The 14473-nt window shown below is 58.0% G+C and overlaps 1 protein-coding gene across 8 annotated transcripts in view; it reads left to right on the forward strand.

Annotated features, from left to right (window-relative positions):
• KMT2D (lysine methyltransferase 2D) overlaps nucleotides 1-14473 on the forward strand; it is a 40633-nt gene that overhangs the window by 14795 nt on the left and 11365 nt on the right. For 5 of the 8 annotated variants that reach the window (XM_070789176.1, XM_070789183.1, XM_070789177.1 and 2 more), the window contains exons 18-40: nucleotides 66-175; nucleotides 269-316; nucleotides 979-1200; nucleotides 1715-1834; nucleotides 1922-2035; nucleotides 2250-2380; nucleotides 2467-2614; nucleotides 2798-2863; nucleotides 3047-3157; nucleotides 3317-3454; nucleotides 3559-3643; nucleotides 3876-4117; nucleotides 4214-4287; nucleotides 4499-4549; nucleotides 4673-6484; nucleotides 6572-6751; nucleotides 6829-6965; nucleotides 7183-9044; nucleotides 10594-10717; nucleotides 10864-10948; nucleotides 11039-11120; nucleotides 11212-11444; nucleotides 11545-14469. In XM_070789176.1, coding sequence (XP_070645277.1) covers nucleotides 66-175; nucleotides 269-316; nucleotides 979-1200; nucleotides 1715-1834; nucleotides 1922-2035; nucleotides 2250-2380; nucleotides 2467-2614; nucleotides 2798-2863; nucleotides 3047-3157; nucleotides 3317-3454; nucleotides 3559-3643; nucleotides 3876-4117; nucleotides 4214-4287; nucleotides 4499-4549; nucleotides 4673-6484; nucleotides 6572-6751; nucleotides 6829-6965; nucleotides 7183-9044; nucleotides 10594-10717; nucleotides 10864-10948; nucleotides 11039-11120; nucleotides 11212-11444; nucleotides 11545-14469 — 9100 coding nt within the window. The remainder of the gene's footprint in view (nucleotides 1-65; nucleotides 176-268; nucleotides 317-978; nucleotides 1201-1714; nucleotides 1835-1921; nucleotides 2036-2249; nucleotides 2381-2466; nucleotides 2615-2797; nucleotides 2864-3046; nucleotides 3158-3316; nucleotides 3455-3558; nucleotides 3644-3875; nucleotides 4118-4213; nucleotides 4288-4498; nucleotides 4550-4672; nucleotides 6485-6571; nucleotides 6752-6828; nucleotides 6966-7182; nucleotides 9045-10593; nucleotides 10718-10863; nucleotides 10949-11038; nucleotides 11121-11211; nucleotides 11445-11544; nucleotides 14470-14473) is intronic. The other 3 variants (XM_070789179.1, XM_070789180.1, XM_070789178.1) reach the window with 3 other exon arrangements.

Genomic DNA, 14473 nt, shown 5'->3' on the forward strand with positions numbered 1-14473 from the left:
CCCCCCTCCGCTGTTTTCAGCCTTTCGTTGTTTCTGTTCACCTCCTCCTGTCTCCTTTCAACCAGGTGGATGCATGCTGGCTGTGAGAGCCTCTTCACAGAGGATGATGTGGAGCAGGCAGCTGATGAGGGCTTCGACTGTGTCTCCTGCCAGCCTTACGTGGTCAAGCCTGCTGGTGAGTCCCGGGTGCTAGGGAGAGGGGAGGAGGGGTCAGCGCAGGGATGCTTTGCTCTGGGCCAGGGCCTCCAGCTGTTTGTCCTCTCCACAGCACCTGTCGCACCTCCAGAGTTGGTACCTATGAAGGTGAAAGAGCCTGGTGAGTCACAGTAATTCTGAATGCCAGTGCCAGAGAAGACCCTTAGACACTTAGTCCAGCTCCAGTCCCCCAATTTTATCTTATTTTTCACAGAAAAAAAGCTAAGACCCAGGGATGTTGAGTGACCTGCCCAAGGTCACCCCGTAGGTCAGTGGTGAAGTTGTGGTGACACTCAAGGCCTTTAGGTTCCAGGCAGAATTCCATTCACCAGCCAACATGGCCTTTGTACAGCCAGACTCTCATTTTCAGAGAGCACAGAACTCTTTCTGAACCCTGCTCTTTTTCCTTAGTGAAGGAGCTCTCCCACCTCCATCCATCATGATGTGGGCACTGCTCCTGGCATCTGGGGCACGATGAGCTGGCATTCGGCAAGGAGGGGTGGTCCATATAGCCAGAGAATATATTTGGTGACCTGAGGGTTCATTAGGAGCAGAGTCTAGCTTCAGCAGCCGCTGTCTCTCAGACCCCCTCGGGTCACTGAGAGAGCACTCAGGTCTCAGCTGGTGCCTATCAGTGGTCTCTCTATAGCCCTCAGATCCCCAGTCTGGACTTCAGTCTGTTGTCTCTCATTGCTCTTGTCCCAGCTAGGGACTTAGGCCGAAACTCAGAGTCCCAGTTTCCCTGGGGCTCCATGGAGTCACGTGCTTTCCCCCTTTGTGCAGAGCCCCAGTACTTTCGCTTTGAGGGCGTGTGGCTGACAGAAACGGGCATGGCGGTGCTGCGTAACCTGACCATGTCGCCTCTGCACAAGCGGCGTCAGAGGCGTGGACGGCCCGGCCTCCCAGGCGAGGCGGGGCTGGAGGGGGCTGAGCCTTCAGAGGTCCTGGGCCCTGATGACAAGAAGGATGGTGACCTGGACACGGACGAGCTGCTCAAGGCTGAAGGTCAGCCTAGGGGATCTCGGGGAGCACCAGAGTTCTGGGATCACGCCTGTGAGAATTGAGTGTTGGGTCAGGGCAGCATTGCCACTCCCAGTCACCCTTGGGCCACTGTGGGTCTTGTCCGATGGCTCTGTGACAGGGAACTCAACTGTTCTTTTTTGTTTTGCCTGTGTTGTCTTTGTTGCTGCACGTGAACTTTCTCTAGTAGCTGTGAGTGGGGGCTACTCTATAGTTGCAGTAGACAGGCTTCTCATTGTGGTGGCTTCTCTTGTTGCAGAGCATGGGCCCTAGGGTGTGCGGGTTTTAGTAGTTGTGGCTCACAGGCTTAGTTGCCCCTTGGTGTGTGGGATCTTCCTGGACCAGGGATCAAACCCATGTCCCCTGCATTGGCAGGCAGATTCTTAACCACTGGACCATCTGGGGAGTCCCCAGTTCTCTGTTCTTAACTGACAGGATGACAGGGTTCAAAGGATCCAAGCCTCTGACCTGTCTCCATCTCTTCTGTCTCCATACACAGGTAGTGTGGAGCACATGGAGTGCGAAATTAAACTGGAGGGTCCTGTCAGCCCTGATGGAGAGCCTGGCAAAGAGGAGACCGAGGAAAGCAAAAAACGCAAACGCAAACCCTATCGGCCTGGTGAGGCCCTGGGATGTGGGTGGGGTGGTGAGGGGCAGCTTACCAGGTCCCCAGCAGCTTCTTAGCCTCAGCCCTGCCTCCTTACAGGCATCGGTGGTTTCATGGTGCGACAGCGGAAATCCCACACACGTGTGAAAAAAGGGCCTGCTGCACAGGCGGAGGTGTTGAGTGGGGATGGGCAGCCCGACGAGGGTGAGACGGGTGAGGGCTCCAGTGGGGCCTGGGAGAAGGTGGGGCTCGCAGGACCCGTGGGACATTGCCAGGGAGGCTGGGGGCAGGGGTGCTCTCAAAGGGTCAAGGAAGTAGTGGGCCCAATTGGTGTCGGGGGAGAATAGGCAAAAAGTGTCCCCAGGCCAACCTGGGAGCAGCGTGTTCACAGTCCCCAGAGAGGCTGACCCTCCTGTTGGGTCCTCAGTGTTGCCTGCCGACCTGCCTGCCGAGGGCTCTGTGGACCAGGGCTTAGCCGATGGGGATGAAAAGAAGAAGCAGCAGCGGCGAGGGCGCAAGAAGAACAAACTGGAGGACATGTTCCCTGCTTACCTGCAGGTGGGTCTTAGGCTCTGAGGGCCACTGGCCAGGCTCCTGGCCTGCAGGGCCTGAGAAAGCCTATTTATTTCTGCTTCCTCCCACAGGAAGCCTTCTTTGGGAAGGAGCTGCTGGACCTGAGCCGGAAGGCCCTGTTTGCAGTTGGCGTGGGCCGGCCAAGCTTTGGATTGGGAACCCCCAAAGCCAAGGGCGATGGAGGCTCAGAGAGGAAGGAGCTCCCGACCTCACAGAAAGGTCAGTCATGTGGGGTAAGGTAGTCTGAAGGGGTCCAACTTCACTTTGTACTTGGAAGCTGGTAAGAGATTTTGGTGGGAAATGGGCTGGTCTCTAGGAGTTGAGGATTGGCCAAGGGCCTTGGCCTTGGTGCTGGGGTCCTGTTCTGGGCATCTTTGATTGAAGTGGGGCTGTTGCTCATAGGAGATGATGGTCCGGATGTTGCAGATGAAGAATCCCGTGGCCCCGAGGGCAAGGCTGATACACCAGGTGAGGGCTGCTGGGAGGACTGGGTGCCATCTTGGTTTTGCTTCTGTCAACCTGTTCTGCCCCTGAGCACCATCAAGGTTGGAGGCTGTAAAGTGTTTCAGGCCTTCTGTGGTCCTTGCCAGAGTGGCCATTGTGGTGCCTCCACACCGACCTTAGCTGATGGGCTTTTCTTGGCAATTGCAGGACCTGAGGATGGTGGCATAAAGGCATCCCCGGTGCCCAGTGACCCTGAGAAGCCAGGCACCCCAGGTGAAGGGATGCTTAGCTCTGACTTAGACAGGATTCCCACAGAAGGTGAGGCTGGGACCCACACTCTTCATGTATAAGGGTCCTTTCCTCTGCCTGAGGGACTCGTTTATATAGCTCCTCTGGTGGGGAGTCATGGGCACCTTCCCTGGTATCCCCTGAGCCCCCTAGTCTTCCTCAGCAGCATGTTTCCTTGATCCCTCACAGAACTGCCTAAGATGGAATCCAAGGACCTACAGCAGCTTTTCAAGGACGTTCTGGGTTCCGAACGAGAGCAGCATCTGGGTTGCGGAACCCCTGGCCTGGACGGCAGCCGGACACCGCTGCAGAGGCCCTTTCTTCAAGGTGAGCCGATGGGGGTGGTTTGAAGACTGGGTGGGCAGGTACCATCAAGCCTGCCTCCAGACTGGGCCGCTTGCTCCCTCTCTCTGATCCTATGCCTCTTGTAGGTGGACTCCCTTTGGGCAATCTCCCCTCCAACAGCCCAATGGACTCTTACCCGGGCCTCTGCCAGTCCCCATTCCTGGATTCTAGGTTGGTATTTGTGCTTAACCTCTGTGGGCAGTCCCTTCCCTCCAGTGGGGCCACACTGGGGGAGGGAATGTTGGACTCTCGGGTGCTGCTGTGGCAACCCCTCCCTCCCTCTGCTGCCTTGCTAGTGACTGTCTTCTGTTGGGGCAGGGCAGTAGCCTGGGGACTCTGGGCAGTTTGTCTGGGGTGGGCTTGGCATCCCTGCCCTCTGTGACTCTCTGCCCCTGCGCCCCAGGGAGCGCGGGGGCTTCTTTAGCCCGGAACCCGGTGAGCCAGACAGCCCCTGGACAGGCTCGGGGGGCACCACGCCCTCCACCCCCACCACCCCCACCACGGAGGGTGAGGGCGACGGGCTCTCCTATAATCAGCGGAGTCTTCAGCGCTGGGAGAAGGACGAGGAGTTGGGCCAGCTCTCCACCATCTCACCTGTGCTGTACGCCAATATTAACTTCCCCAGTCTCAAGCAGGATTACCCAGGTACCTGTGGGACAGAGCAAGGGAGACAGCCTGCGACACGACCAGTGCAGGGGTCACCTGCCAGTTCTTCTCTCACACGTCGTCTCTGTCCTCCAGATTGGTCAAGCCGCTGCAAACAAATCATGAAGCTGTGGAGAAAAGTTCCAGCTGCTGATAAAGCCCCCTACCTGGTGAGACAGAAGGAGCCTGGAGTGGCGTGGGAAATGAGTCATAGGCAGCGTGTCTTCGGGAAAGTCACCTTCATTCCTTCTACTTCCCACTTTCATGGCAGCTGGGCCAGTAGGGGTTGGCTTCTGTGTGGGGAGTGTGAGGGCATGGTGAGGGAGTGGGACTGGGCTTGAGACTGAGTCCCAGCCTCAGGCTGTGTCCTCTGTTCCTCAGCAAAAGGCCAAAGATAACCGGGCAGCTCACCGCATCAACAAGGTGCAGAAGGTAAGTGGGCTCAGGGTGCGCAGGGGCATCCAAGTCTGGTTGTGGGGCAGCCTCCCTGAGGGTGGGGGTCAGAGGGCCTGCCTACAGCAGCCTAACTGTTCTGTGCCTGGTCTCCTCCTGTAGCAGGCTGAGAGCCAGATCAACAAGCAGACCAAGGTGGGCGACATGGCCCGCAAGACTGACCGACCGGCCCTACATCTCCGCATTCCCCCCCAGCCAGGGGCCCTGGGCAGTCCGCCTCCTGCTGCTGCCCCCACCATTTTCATTGGCAGCCCCACTCCCCCCGCCGGCTTGTCTACCTCTGCGGACGGGTTCCTGAAGCCGCCGGCGGGCACGGTGCCCGGCCCCGACTCGCCTGGTGAGCTCTTCCTCAAGCTCCCGCCCCAGGTGCCCGCCCAAGTGCCTTCGCAGGACCCCTTTGGACTGGCCTCTGCCTATGCTCTGGAGCCCCGCTTCCCCACAGCACCACCCACCTACCCTCCCTATCCTAGTCCGACTGGGGCCCCTGCACCGCCCCCGACGCTGGGCGCCTCATCTCGTCCTGGGACTGGCCAGCCAGGGGAGTTCCATACTACCCCACCTGGCACCCCCCGACACCAGCCCTCCACGCCTGACCCCTTCCTCAAACCCCGCTGCCCCTCCCTGGACAACCTGGCTGTGCCTGAGAGCCCAGGAGGAGGGGGAAGCAAGGCTGCTGAGCCTCTGCTGTCGCCCCTGCCTTTCGGGGAGTCTCGGAAGGCCCTGGAGGTGAAGAAGGAAGAGCTTGGGGGATCCTCTCCGAGCTATGGGCCCCCAAACCTGGGCTTTGTTGACTCTCCCTCCTCAGGCCCCCACCTGGGTGGCCTGGAGTTAAAGGCACCTGATGTCTTCAAAGCCCCCCTGACCCCTCGGGCATCTCAGGTAGAGCCCCAGAGCCCGGGCTTGGGCCTAAGGCCCCAGGAGCCACCCCCTGCCCAGGCTTTGGCCCCTTCTCCTCCCAGCCACTCAGACATCTTTCGCCCTGGTCCCTACCCTGACCCCTACGCCCAGCCCCCGCTGACGCCTCGGCCCCAACCCCCACCACCTGAGAGCTGCTGTGCCCTGCCTCCCCGCTCACTGCCCTCTGACCCTTTCTCCCGAGTGCCCGCCAGTCCCCAGTCCCAGTCCAGCTCCCAGTCCCCATTGACACCCCGTCCTCTGTCTGCTGAGGCTTTCTGCCCATCCCCTGTTACCCCTCGCTTCCAATCCCCTGACCCTTATTCCCGTCCACCCTCGCGCCCTCAGTCCCGGGATCCATTTGCCCCATTGCATAAGCCCCCCCGCCCCCAGCCCTCTGAAGTTGCCTTCAAGGCTGGGCCTCTAGCCCACACTCCGCTGGGGGCTGGGGGTTTCCCAGCAGCCCTGCCCTCAGGGCCAGCAGGTGAGCTCCATGCCAAGGTCCCAAGTGTGCAACCCCCGAATTTTGCCCGGTCCCCTGGGACCAGTGCATTTGTGGGCGCCCCTTCTCCCATGCGTTTCACTTTCCCTCAGGCGGTCGGGGAGCCTCCCCTAAAGCCGCCTGTCCCTCAGCCTGGTCTCCCTCCACCCCATGGGATCAACAGCCATTTTGGGCCTGGCCCTACCATGGGCAAGCCTCAAAGCACAAACTACGCAGTAGCCGCAGGGAACTTCCGCCCATCGGGCAGCCCCCTGGGGCCCAGCAGCGGGCCCGCAGGAGAGGGCTACGGGCCGTCCCCACTGCGCCCCCCGTCAGTCCTGCCCCAACCCACACCCGATGGGCCCCTCCCCTGCCTGCCCCATGGGGCCACACAGCGGGCGGGCATCACCTCTCCCGTTGAGAAGCGAGAAGATCCAGGGGCTGGCACGGGCAGCTCTTTGGCGGCACCTGAGCTTTCAGGTACCCAGGACCCAGGCATGTCTGGCCTCAGTCAGACAGAACTAGAGAAGCAGCGACAGGTGGGTCGACATCTCTGTTTGTGGGCCAGCCCTTTGGGCTTTGGTGCTCGTCCAATGGACTTACCATCTTGTCTGTACCCTGCACAGCGCCAGCGACTACGGGAGCTATTAATTCGGCAGCAGATGCAGCGCAACACCCTTCGGCAGGAGAAGGAGACTGCGGCAGCTGCCGGAGCGGTGGGACCCCCAGGCAACTGGGGTGCTGAGCCTAGTAGCCCCGCATTTGAGCAGCTGGGTCGAGGCCAGACCCCCTTTGCTGGGACCCAGGTAGGTAGAGTGGCAAGAGGTGGTGGATCCAAGATGCTGAAGGTGGCCCCACTTTCATCTACCCTTATCTTTCCTAGGACAAGAGCAGCCTTGTGGGACTGCCCCCAAGCAAGCTGGGTGGCCCCATCCTGGGGCCAGGGGCTTTCCCCAGTGATGACCGACTCTCCCGGCCGCCTCCACCAGCCACCCCTTCCTCTATGGATGTTAACAGCCGGTGAGGCTCCTGGGCTTCCCTCGGGGAAAAATCAAGGGAGTATATTGTATCCAGTGTGCACTGCCCCTGATTTTCCTGTCTCTCTAATCCTCAGCATCACTTTCTTTTCTTCCCCATTCCTTCCCCCTCACTGCATTAATTCTTTCCTTCTTTAGGGAAGCCCAGTTCTAGTTCTTTTTTCATTCTGATTTTATCTTACTACTGCGTATACTTCCAGGCAATTGGTGGGGGGCTCCCAAGCCTTCTATCAGCGAGCACCGTATCCTGGGTCCCTGCCCTTACAGCAGCAGCAGCAGCAGCAACTGTGGCAGCAGCAGCAACAGGCAACAGCAGCAGCTTCCATGCGACTTACCATATCTGCGCGCTTTCCATCAACTCCTGGGCCTGAACTTGGCCGCCAAACCCTAGGTTCCCCTTTGGCTGGAATTTCCAACCGCCTGCCTGGCCCTGGTGAACCAGTGCCTGGCCCAGCTGGTCCTGCCCAGTTCATTGAGTTGCGGCACAATGTACAGAAAGGACTCGGACCGGGGGGGCCTCCATTTCCCGGTCAGGGACCTCCACAGAGACCCCGTTTTTACCCTGTAACTGAGGATTCCCACCGACTGGCCCCTGAAGGGCTTCGTGGCCTAGCAGTCTCAGGCCTTCCCCCACAGAAACCTTCAGCCCCACCAGCTCCTGAACTGAACAACAGCCTCCATCCAACGCCCCACACCAAGGGTCCCAACCTGCCCACTGGCTTGGAGCTAGTCAGCCGGCCCCCCTCCAGTACTGAGCTTGGCCGCCCCCCTCCTCTGACCCTGGAAGCTGGAAAACTACCTTGTGAGGACCCTGAGCTGGATGATGACTTTGACGCCCACAAGGCCTTGGAGGACGACGAGGAGCTGGCTCACCTGGGCCTGGGCGTGGATGTGGCCAAGGGAGATGACGAGCTGGGCACTCTGGAGAACCTGGAGACCAATGATCCCCACCTCGATGACCTGCTCAATGGGGATGAGTTTGACTTGCTGGCCTATACTGACCCTGAGCTGGACACGGGGGACAAGAAGGACATCTTCAATGAGCATCTGAGGCTGGTGGAGTCGGCCAATGAAAAGGCTGAACGAGAGGCTCTGTTGCGAGGGGTGGAGCCAGGACCCTTCGGCCCCGAGGAGCGCCCTCCCCCGGCCGCTGATGCCTCTGAGCCCCGTCTGGCGTCAGGGCTTCCCGAGGTGAAGCCCAAGGTGGAGGAGGGTGGGCGCCACCCTTCCCCTTGCCAGTTTACCATTACCACCCCCAAGGCAGAGCTGGCACCTGTCACCACTTCCCTAGGCCTGGGGGTGAAGCCAGGTCAGAGTGTGACGGGCAGCCGGGACACTCGAATGGGCACAGGACCTTTTTCTAGCAGTGGGCACACAGCTGAGAAGGTCCCCTTTGGGACCACAGGAGGACCACCAGCTCACCTGCTGACGCCCAGCCCACTAAGTGGCCCGGGAGGGTCCTCCCTACTGGAAAAGTTTGAGCTAGAGAGTGGGGCCCTGACTTTGCCTGGTGGACATGCATCTGGGGATGAGCTGGACAAGATGGAGAGCTCACTGGTAGCCAGTGAGTTACCCCTGCTCATTGAGGACCTGTTGGAACATGAGAAGAAAGAGCTGCAAAAGAAGCAGCAGCTTTCAGCGCAGCTGCAGCCTGTGCAGCAGCAGCAGCCCCAGCAGCATTCCCTGCTGTCCACCCCAGGCCCTGGCCAGGCTGTGTCTTTGCCCCATGAGGGCTCTTCTCCCAGTTTGGCTGGCCCTCAACAGCAGCTTGCCCTGGGACTTGGAGGCTCCCGACAGCCAGGCTTGGCCCAACCATTGATGCCCAACCAGCCACCAGCTCATGCCCTCCAGCAGCGCCTGGCCCCATCCATGGCCATGGTATCCAACCAAGGGCATATGCTAAGTGGGCAGCATGGGGGACAGGCAGGCTTGGTGCCCCAGCAGAACCCACAGCCGGTGCTGGCACAGAAGCCAATGGGTACCGTGCCACCGTCCATGTGCATGAAACCACAGCAGCTGGCAATGCAGCAGCAGTTGGCTAACAGCTTTTTCCCTGATACAGGTAATCTCAGCTGGGGGGAGAGACTGGCTTAGTAACTCAGGAGTGATCACGGTTACCACTAACTGAATTCTCTCTGAGGTTGCAGACCCAAGATACTCCCTAGTTTAAGGAGACTGGACACAGAGAGTGGTGTAGACAGAAACACTGTACCTTTTAAGGGAGAATAGTGCCTGGCATCTAGCAGGTGTTCAGATGTTTGAGTGAATGAATGGAATGGACACCTGAAGTCTGATTAGCAGAGTCCTTGTAGCTGTGGTGAGACCCAGAGCTTAGGACTTGGAGCAGAGTGGTGCAAGAAGTAGTTGGCCTGGTAAAAGACTTAATGAGACTTAGTGGCAGGAAGGTCAGGTGTATTTGGAGACCATGAGTGGACTGCTTAGGCTGGGGTAGGCTTTGTGGAAGGAAGCGAGTGGGCACTGCCCTAACTTTGGAGAGGTAAGGTGGGGGCCCAGATTGAAGAAGACCTCAAACTATAATAGTATCTATTGAATAATGACTGCTAAACACTGCTGAGGACTTTGCATTTATTGTGTAATATCATCACAACAAAAACATTAAATAGGTACCATTATTTTTTTTTTTAACTTTTAATTTTGTATTGGGAGAGCATCAGGTGAACAGCTAAGGGACTCAGGCGTACATATACATGCATCCATTCTCACCCAAAGTCCCCTCCCATCTTGGCCACCACATAACATTGAGCAGAGTTCTGTGTGCTGTACAGTAGGTCCTTGTTGGTTATCCATTTTAAATACAGCAGTGTGTACATGTAATAGGTACTATTATTATCTTAGATTATAGAAAAGAAAACTGAGGCAGAAAGATTAACTTGCTCAATATCATACAACTAACAGCTGGAATTTGAAGCCTGGCCCTCATATCCTTTTAACTGTTTTACCACCTCAGAATAACCAGGAGAAGGTGTTTGGTTAATCTTCTTAAAAGTAGGGAGTCAGTTAAGCTTTCTGAGTAGTGGAGAAATATGCAGTGTATAAGATTTTAGGATGATTTGGTATCTGCTTGTTTCTCTTTTTCTGCCCTGTGTCCTGAACAGGTAGAATAGTGGTTTGTAGGTGGTGTGTGTTGTGGCCAAAGCAACTCTGGCATTGGGCTTTGGCACCCTGCCCATATCTTGGGTTCTTGGGCTGCACTTAGTTGTCCTAAGAACATGACTTTTGAAGATTGTTTTCTAGGTCATAAAGTAAACTCATATTCTGGTCATATATGATCTTCTCAGTAGCTCCATGAGATAAGCAGAATAAGGAATCATGATCTGTGTCAAATAGAAGAGTAAACTGAGGCTCATAGGGGTGAAGTGACTTTAATGCATTGGTTCAGTAAATATTTACTGAGTACCTTTTCCTAACACCATGCAAGTAAAAACAGCTATGTGTCCTGTGAATAACAGAATTGAGTCACCTATGCTACCTGGCTTCTAGTCCAGTGGTCTTTCCACTATGCCATGCCATTGTTCTGCTTGGCTTGGTGGAAGTCAAAGAGTTGCAACATTGACCTCAATGCCAGGCTCACTTGGCTCTTCTGTCTCTAGACCTGGACAAATTTGCTGCAGAAGATATCATTGATCCAATTGCAAAGGCCAAGATGGTGGCTTTGAAAGGCATCAAGAAGGTGATGGCTCAGGGCAGCATTGGAGTGGCACCTGGTATGAACAGGTAAGAGGTATGAGGTGGGAGCATTGGCTTTTTCCTTTTCCAGTCCTTCCCCTATTCTTCATGATCCTCCTTCCTACTTGTCCCACCTCTCTGCCCTTCAACTTTCCGCATCACTAACTCATCCTCTTTGCTTTGGCGGACTCCAGGCAGCAAGTGTCCCTGCTAGCTCAGAGGCTCTCAGGGGGGCCCGGCAGTGATCTGCAGAACCATGTGGCAGCTGGGAGTGGCCAGGTAAATGGTCTGGTGGGAGCAGGAACTTGGGTCCAATGCCTTCGGGCCATACTTCTTAGGGCCTGTTACAGAACAATGACCCTTCAGCAGTCTTTCTCATCCCAGGAGCGGGGTGCCGGTGACTCCTCCCAGCCTCGTCCCAATCCACCCACTTTTGCCCAGGGAGTAATCAGTGAGTATGGTGATAGGGAGGAATGTACAAGGAAGTGGCTTGGGGAAAGAGGGGTTTGGATCCCCTGACACCGGTCCACTTCCTTTCCCAGATGAGGCTGACCAGCGGCAGTATGAGGAGTGGCTGTTCCATACCCAGCAGCTCCTACAAATGCAACTGAAGGTGCTAGAGGAGCAGATAGGGGTGCACCGCAAGTCCCGGAAAGCCCTGTGTGCCAAGCAGCGCACTGCCAAGAAGGCTGGCCGGGAGTTCCCCGAGGCTGATGCTGAGAAGCTGAAGCTGGTTACAGAACAACAGAGCAAGATCCAGAAACAGCTGGATCAGGTAGGGAAGGCAGACTTCAGCCTAGCAACCAGGAACTTGGGAAGAGGGGTGGCACTGGTGGGTAGCCTCCCTGCTGACCTCCCTGACCCTCCCGTGTTAGGTCCGGAAGCAGCAGAAGGAGCACACTAACCTAATGGCAGAATATCGGAATAAGCAGCAGCAGCAGCAACAGCAGCAGCAGCAGCAACAGCAGCAGCACTCAGCCGTACTTGCCCTTAGCCCTTCCCAGAGTCCCCGGCTACTCACCAAGCTTCCTGGTCAGCTGCTCCCAGGCCATGGGCTGCAGCCACCTCAAGGACCCCCTGGGGGCCAAGCTGCAGGCCTTCGCCTGACCCCTGGGGGCATGGCCCTACCTGGACAGCCTGGTGGCCCCTTTCTCAACACCACCCTGGCCCAACAGCAGCAACAGCAACATTCTGGAGGAGCTGGGGCCTTGGCTGGCCCCTCAGGGGGCTTTTTCCCTGGCAACCTTGCTCTTCGAGGCCTGGGACCTGACTCGAGGCTTTTACAGGAAAGGCAGCTGCAGCTCCAACAGCAGCGCATGCAGCTGGCCCAGAAACTGCAACAGCAGCAGCAGCAGCATCTCCTAGGACAGGTGGCAATCCAGCAGCAACAGCAGCAGGGCCCGGGAGTACAGGCAAACCAGGCTCTGGGTCCCAAGCCCCAGGGCCTTCTGCCTCCCAGCAGCCACCAGGGCCTCTTGGTCCAGCAGCTGTCCCCGCAACCACCCCCGGGACCCCAGGGCATGCTGGGCCCTGCCCAGGTTGCAGTGTTGCAGCAGCAGCAACCACACCCTGGAGCTTTGGGCCCCCAGGGCCCTCACAGACAGGTGCTCCTGACCCAGCCACGGGTGCTAAGTTCCCCCCAGATGGCACAGCAGGGTCAGGGCCTTATGGGACACCGGCTGGTCACATCCCAGCAGCAGCAGCAGCAACAGCACCAACAGCAAGGATCCATGGCTGGGCTTTCCCATCTTCAACAGGGTCTGATGCCACACAGTGGGCAGCCCAAAGTGGGCGCTCAGCCCATGGCTGCCTTGCAGCAGCAACAGTTGCAACAGCAGCAGCAGCAGCAGCAACTTCAACAACACCAACAGCTTCAACAACAGCAGCAACAACTTCAACAACAGCAGCAGCAACAGCAGCTACAACAGCAGCAGCAGCAGTTACAGCAGCAGCAGCAGCAACAGCAGCTACAACAGCAGCAGCAGCTACAACAGCAGCAGCAGCAGCAACAGCAGCTTCAACAGCAACAGCAGCAACAGCAGCTTCAACAACAGCAGCAGCAACAGCAGCTTCAACAACAGCAGCAACAGCAGCTTCAACAACAGCAGCAGCAGCAGCAGCTTCAACAGCAGCAGCAGCAGCTTCAACAGCAGCAGCAGCAGCAGCAGCTTCAACAGCAGCAGCAGATAGGCCTCTTGAGCCAGAGTCGAGCTTTACTGTCTCCTCAACAGCAACAGCAGCAGCAACAGATGACACTTGGCCCTGGCATGCCAGCCAAGCCTCTGCAACACTTTTCTAGCCCCGGAGCCCTGGGCCCAACCCTTATCCTAACGGGCAAGGAACAAAGCATTGTAGAGACAGCTCTTCCTTCAGAGGCCAGTGAGGGGTCCTCCACACATCAGGGAGGGCCCTTACCAATGGGGACTGTACCAGAGTCCGTGGCCCCTGAACCAGGAGAGGTGAAGCCCTCACTGTCTGGGGACTCACAACTCCTTCTTGTCCAGCCCCAGGCCCAGCCTCAGCCCAACTCTCTGCAGCTGCAGCCACCTCTGAGGCTCCCAGGACAACAGCAGCCGCCGGTTAACTTGCTCCACACAGCAGGCGCAGGAAGCCATGGGCAACCAGGCAGTGGATCATCTGAGGCCTCGTCTGTGCCCCACCTACTGGCCCAATCCTCTGTTTCCTTAGGGGAACAGCCTGGATCCGTGACCCAGAACCTTCTGAGCTCCCAACAGCCCCTTGGACTAGAGCGGCCCATGCAAAATAACATAGGGCCACAGCCTGCCAAGCCGGGATCTGTCCCGCAGTCTGGGCAGAGCCTGCCAGGGGCTGGGGTCATGCCTACAGTGGGTCAGCTTCGGGCACAGCTCCAAGGAGTCCTGGCCAAAAACCCACAGCTGCGGCATTTGAGTCCTCAGCAGCAGCAGCAGCTCCATGCACTTCTCATGCAGCGGCAGCTACAGCAGAGTCAGGCAGCACGCCAGGCCCCACCATACCAGGAGCCTGGGACCCAGCCCTCTCCCCTCCAAGGCCTCCTGGGCCGCCAGCCCCAACTTGGGGGCTTCCCTGGATCCCAGACAGGCCCTCTTCAGGAGCTAGGGGCCGGGCTTCGACCTCAGGGCCCACCCCGACTCCCCGCCCCACAAGGAGCCTTATCCACAGGACCAGTTCTTGGCCCTGTCCATCCCACACCTCCACCATCCAGCCCCCAAGAGCCAAAGAGACCTTCCTCCCAATTACCTTCCCCTAGCTCCCAGCTCCCCTCAGAGGCCCAGCTCCCTACCACCCAGCCAGGAACCCCCAAGCCCCAGGGGCCACCCTTGGAGCTTCCTCCTGGGAGGGTCTCACCTGCTGCTGCCCAGCTTGCGGATACCTTCTTTGGCAAGGGACTGGGACCTTGGGACCCCCCAGACCACCTAGCGGAAGCCCAGAAGCTGGAGCAAAGCAGCCTGGTACCTGGGCATCTGGACCAGGTGAATGGGCAGGTGGTACCTGAGCCACCGCATCTCAACATCAAGCAGGAGCCTCGGGAAGAGCCGTGTGCCCTGGGGTCCCAGGCGGTGAAGAGGGAGGCCAACGGGGAGCCTGTGGGGGCACCAGGTACCAGCAACCACCTCCTGCTGGCAGGGCCCCGCTCAGAAGCTGGGCATCTGCTCTTGCAGAAGCTTCTACGAGCAAAGAATGTGCAACTCAGCACTGGGCGGGGGCCTGAGGGGCTGCGAGCTGAGATCAACGGGCACATTGACAGCAAGCTTGCTGGGCTGGAGCAGAAACCACAGGGTACCCCCAGCACCAAGGAGGTGA

The sequence above is a fragment of the Bos indicus genome, chromosome 5 (genome assembly GCF_029378745.1).
Source record: "Bos indicus isolate NIAB-ARS_2022 breed Sahiwal x Tharparkar chromosome 5, NIAB-ARS_B.indTharparkar_mat_pri_1.0, whole genome shotgun sequence".
In the NCBI taxonomy this organism is placed as follows: Eukaryota; Metazoa; Chordata; class Mammalia; order Artiodactyla; family Bovidae; genus Bos; species Bos indicus.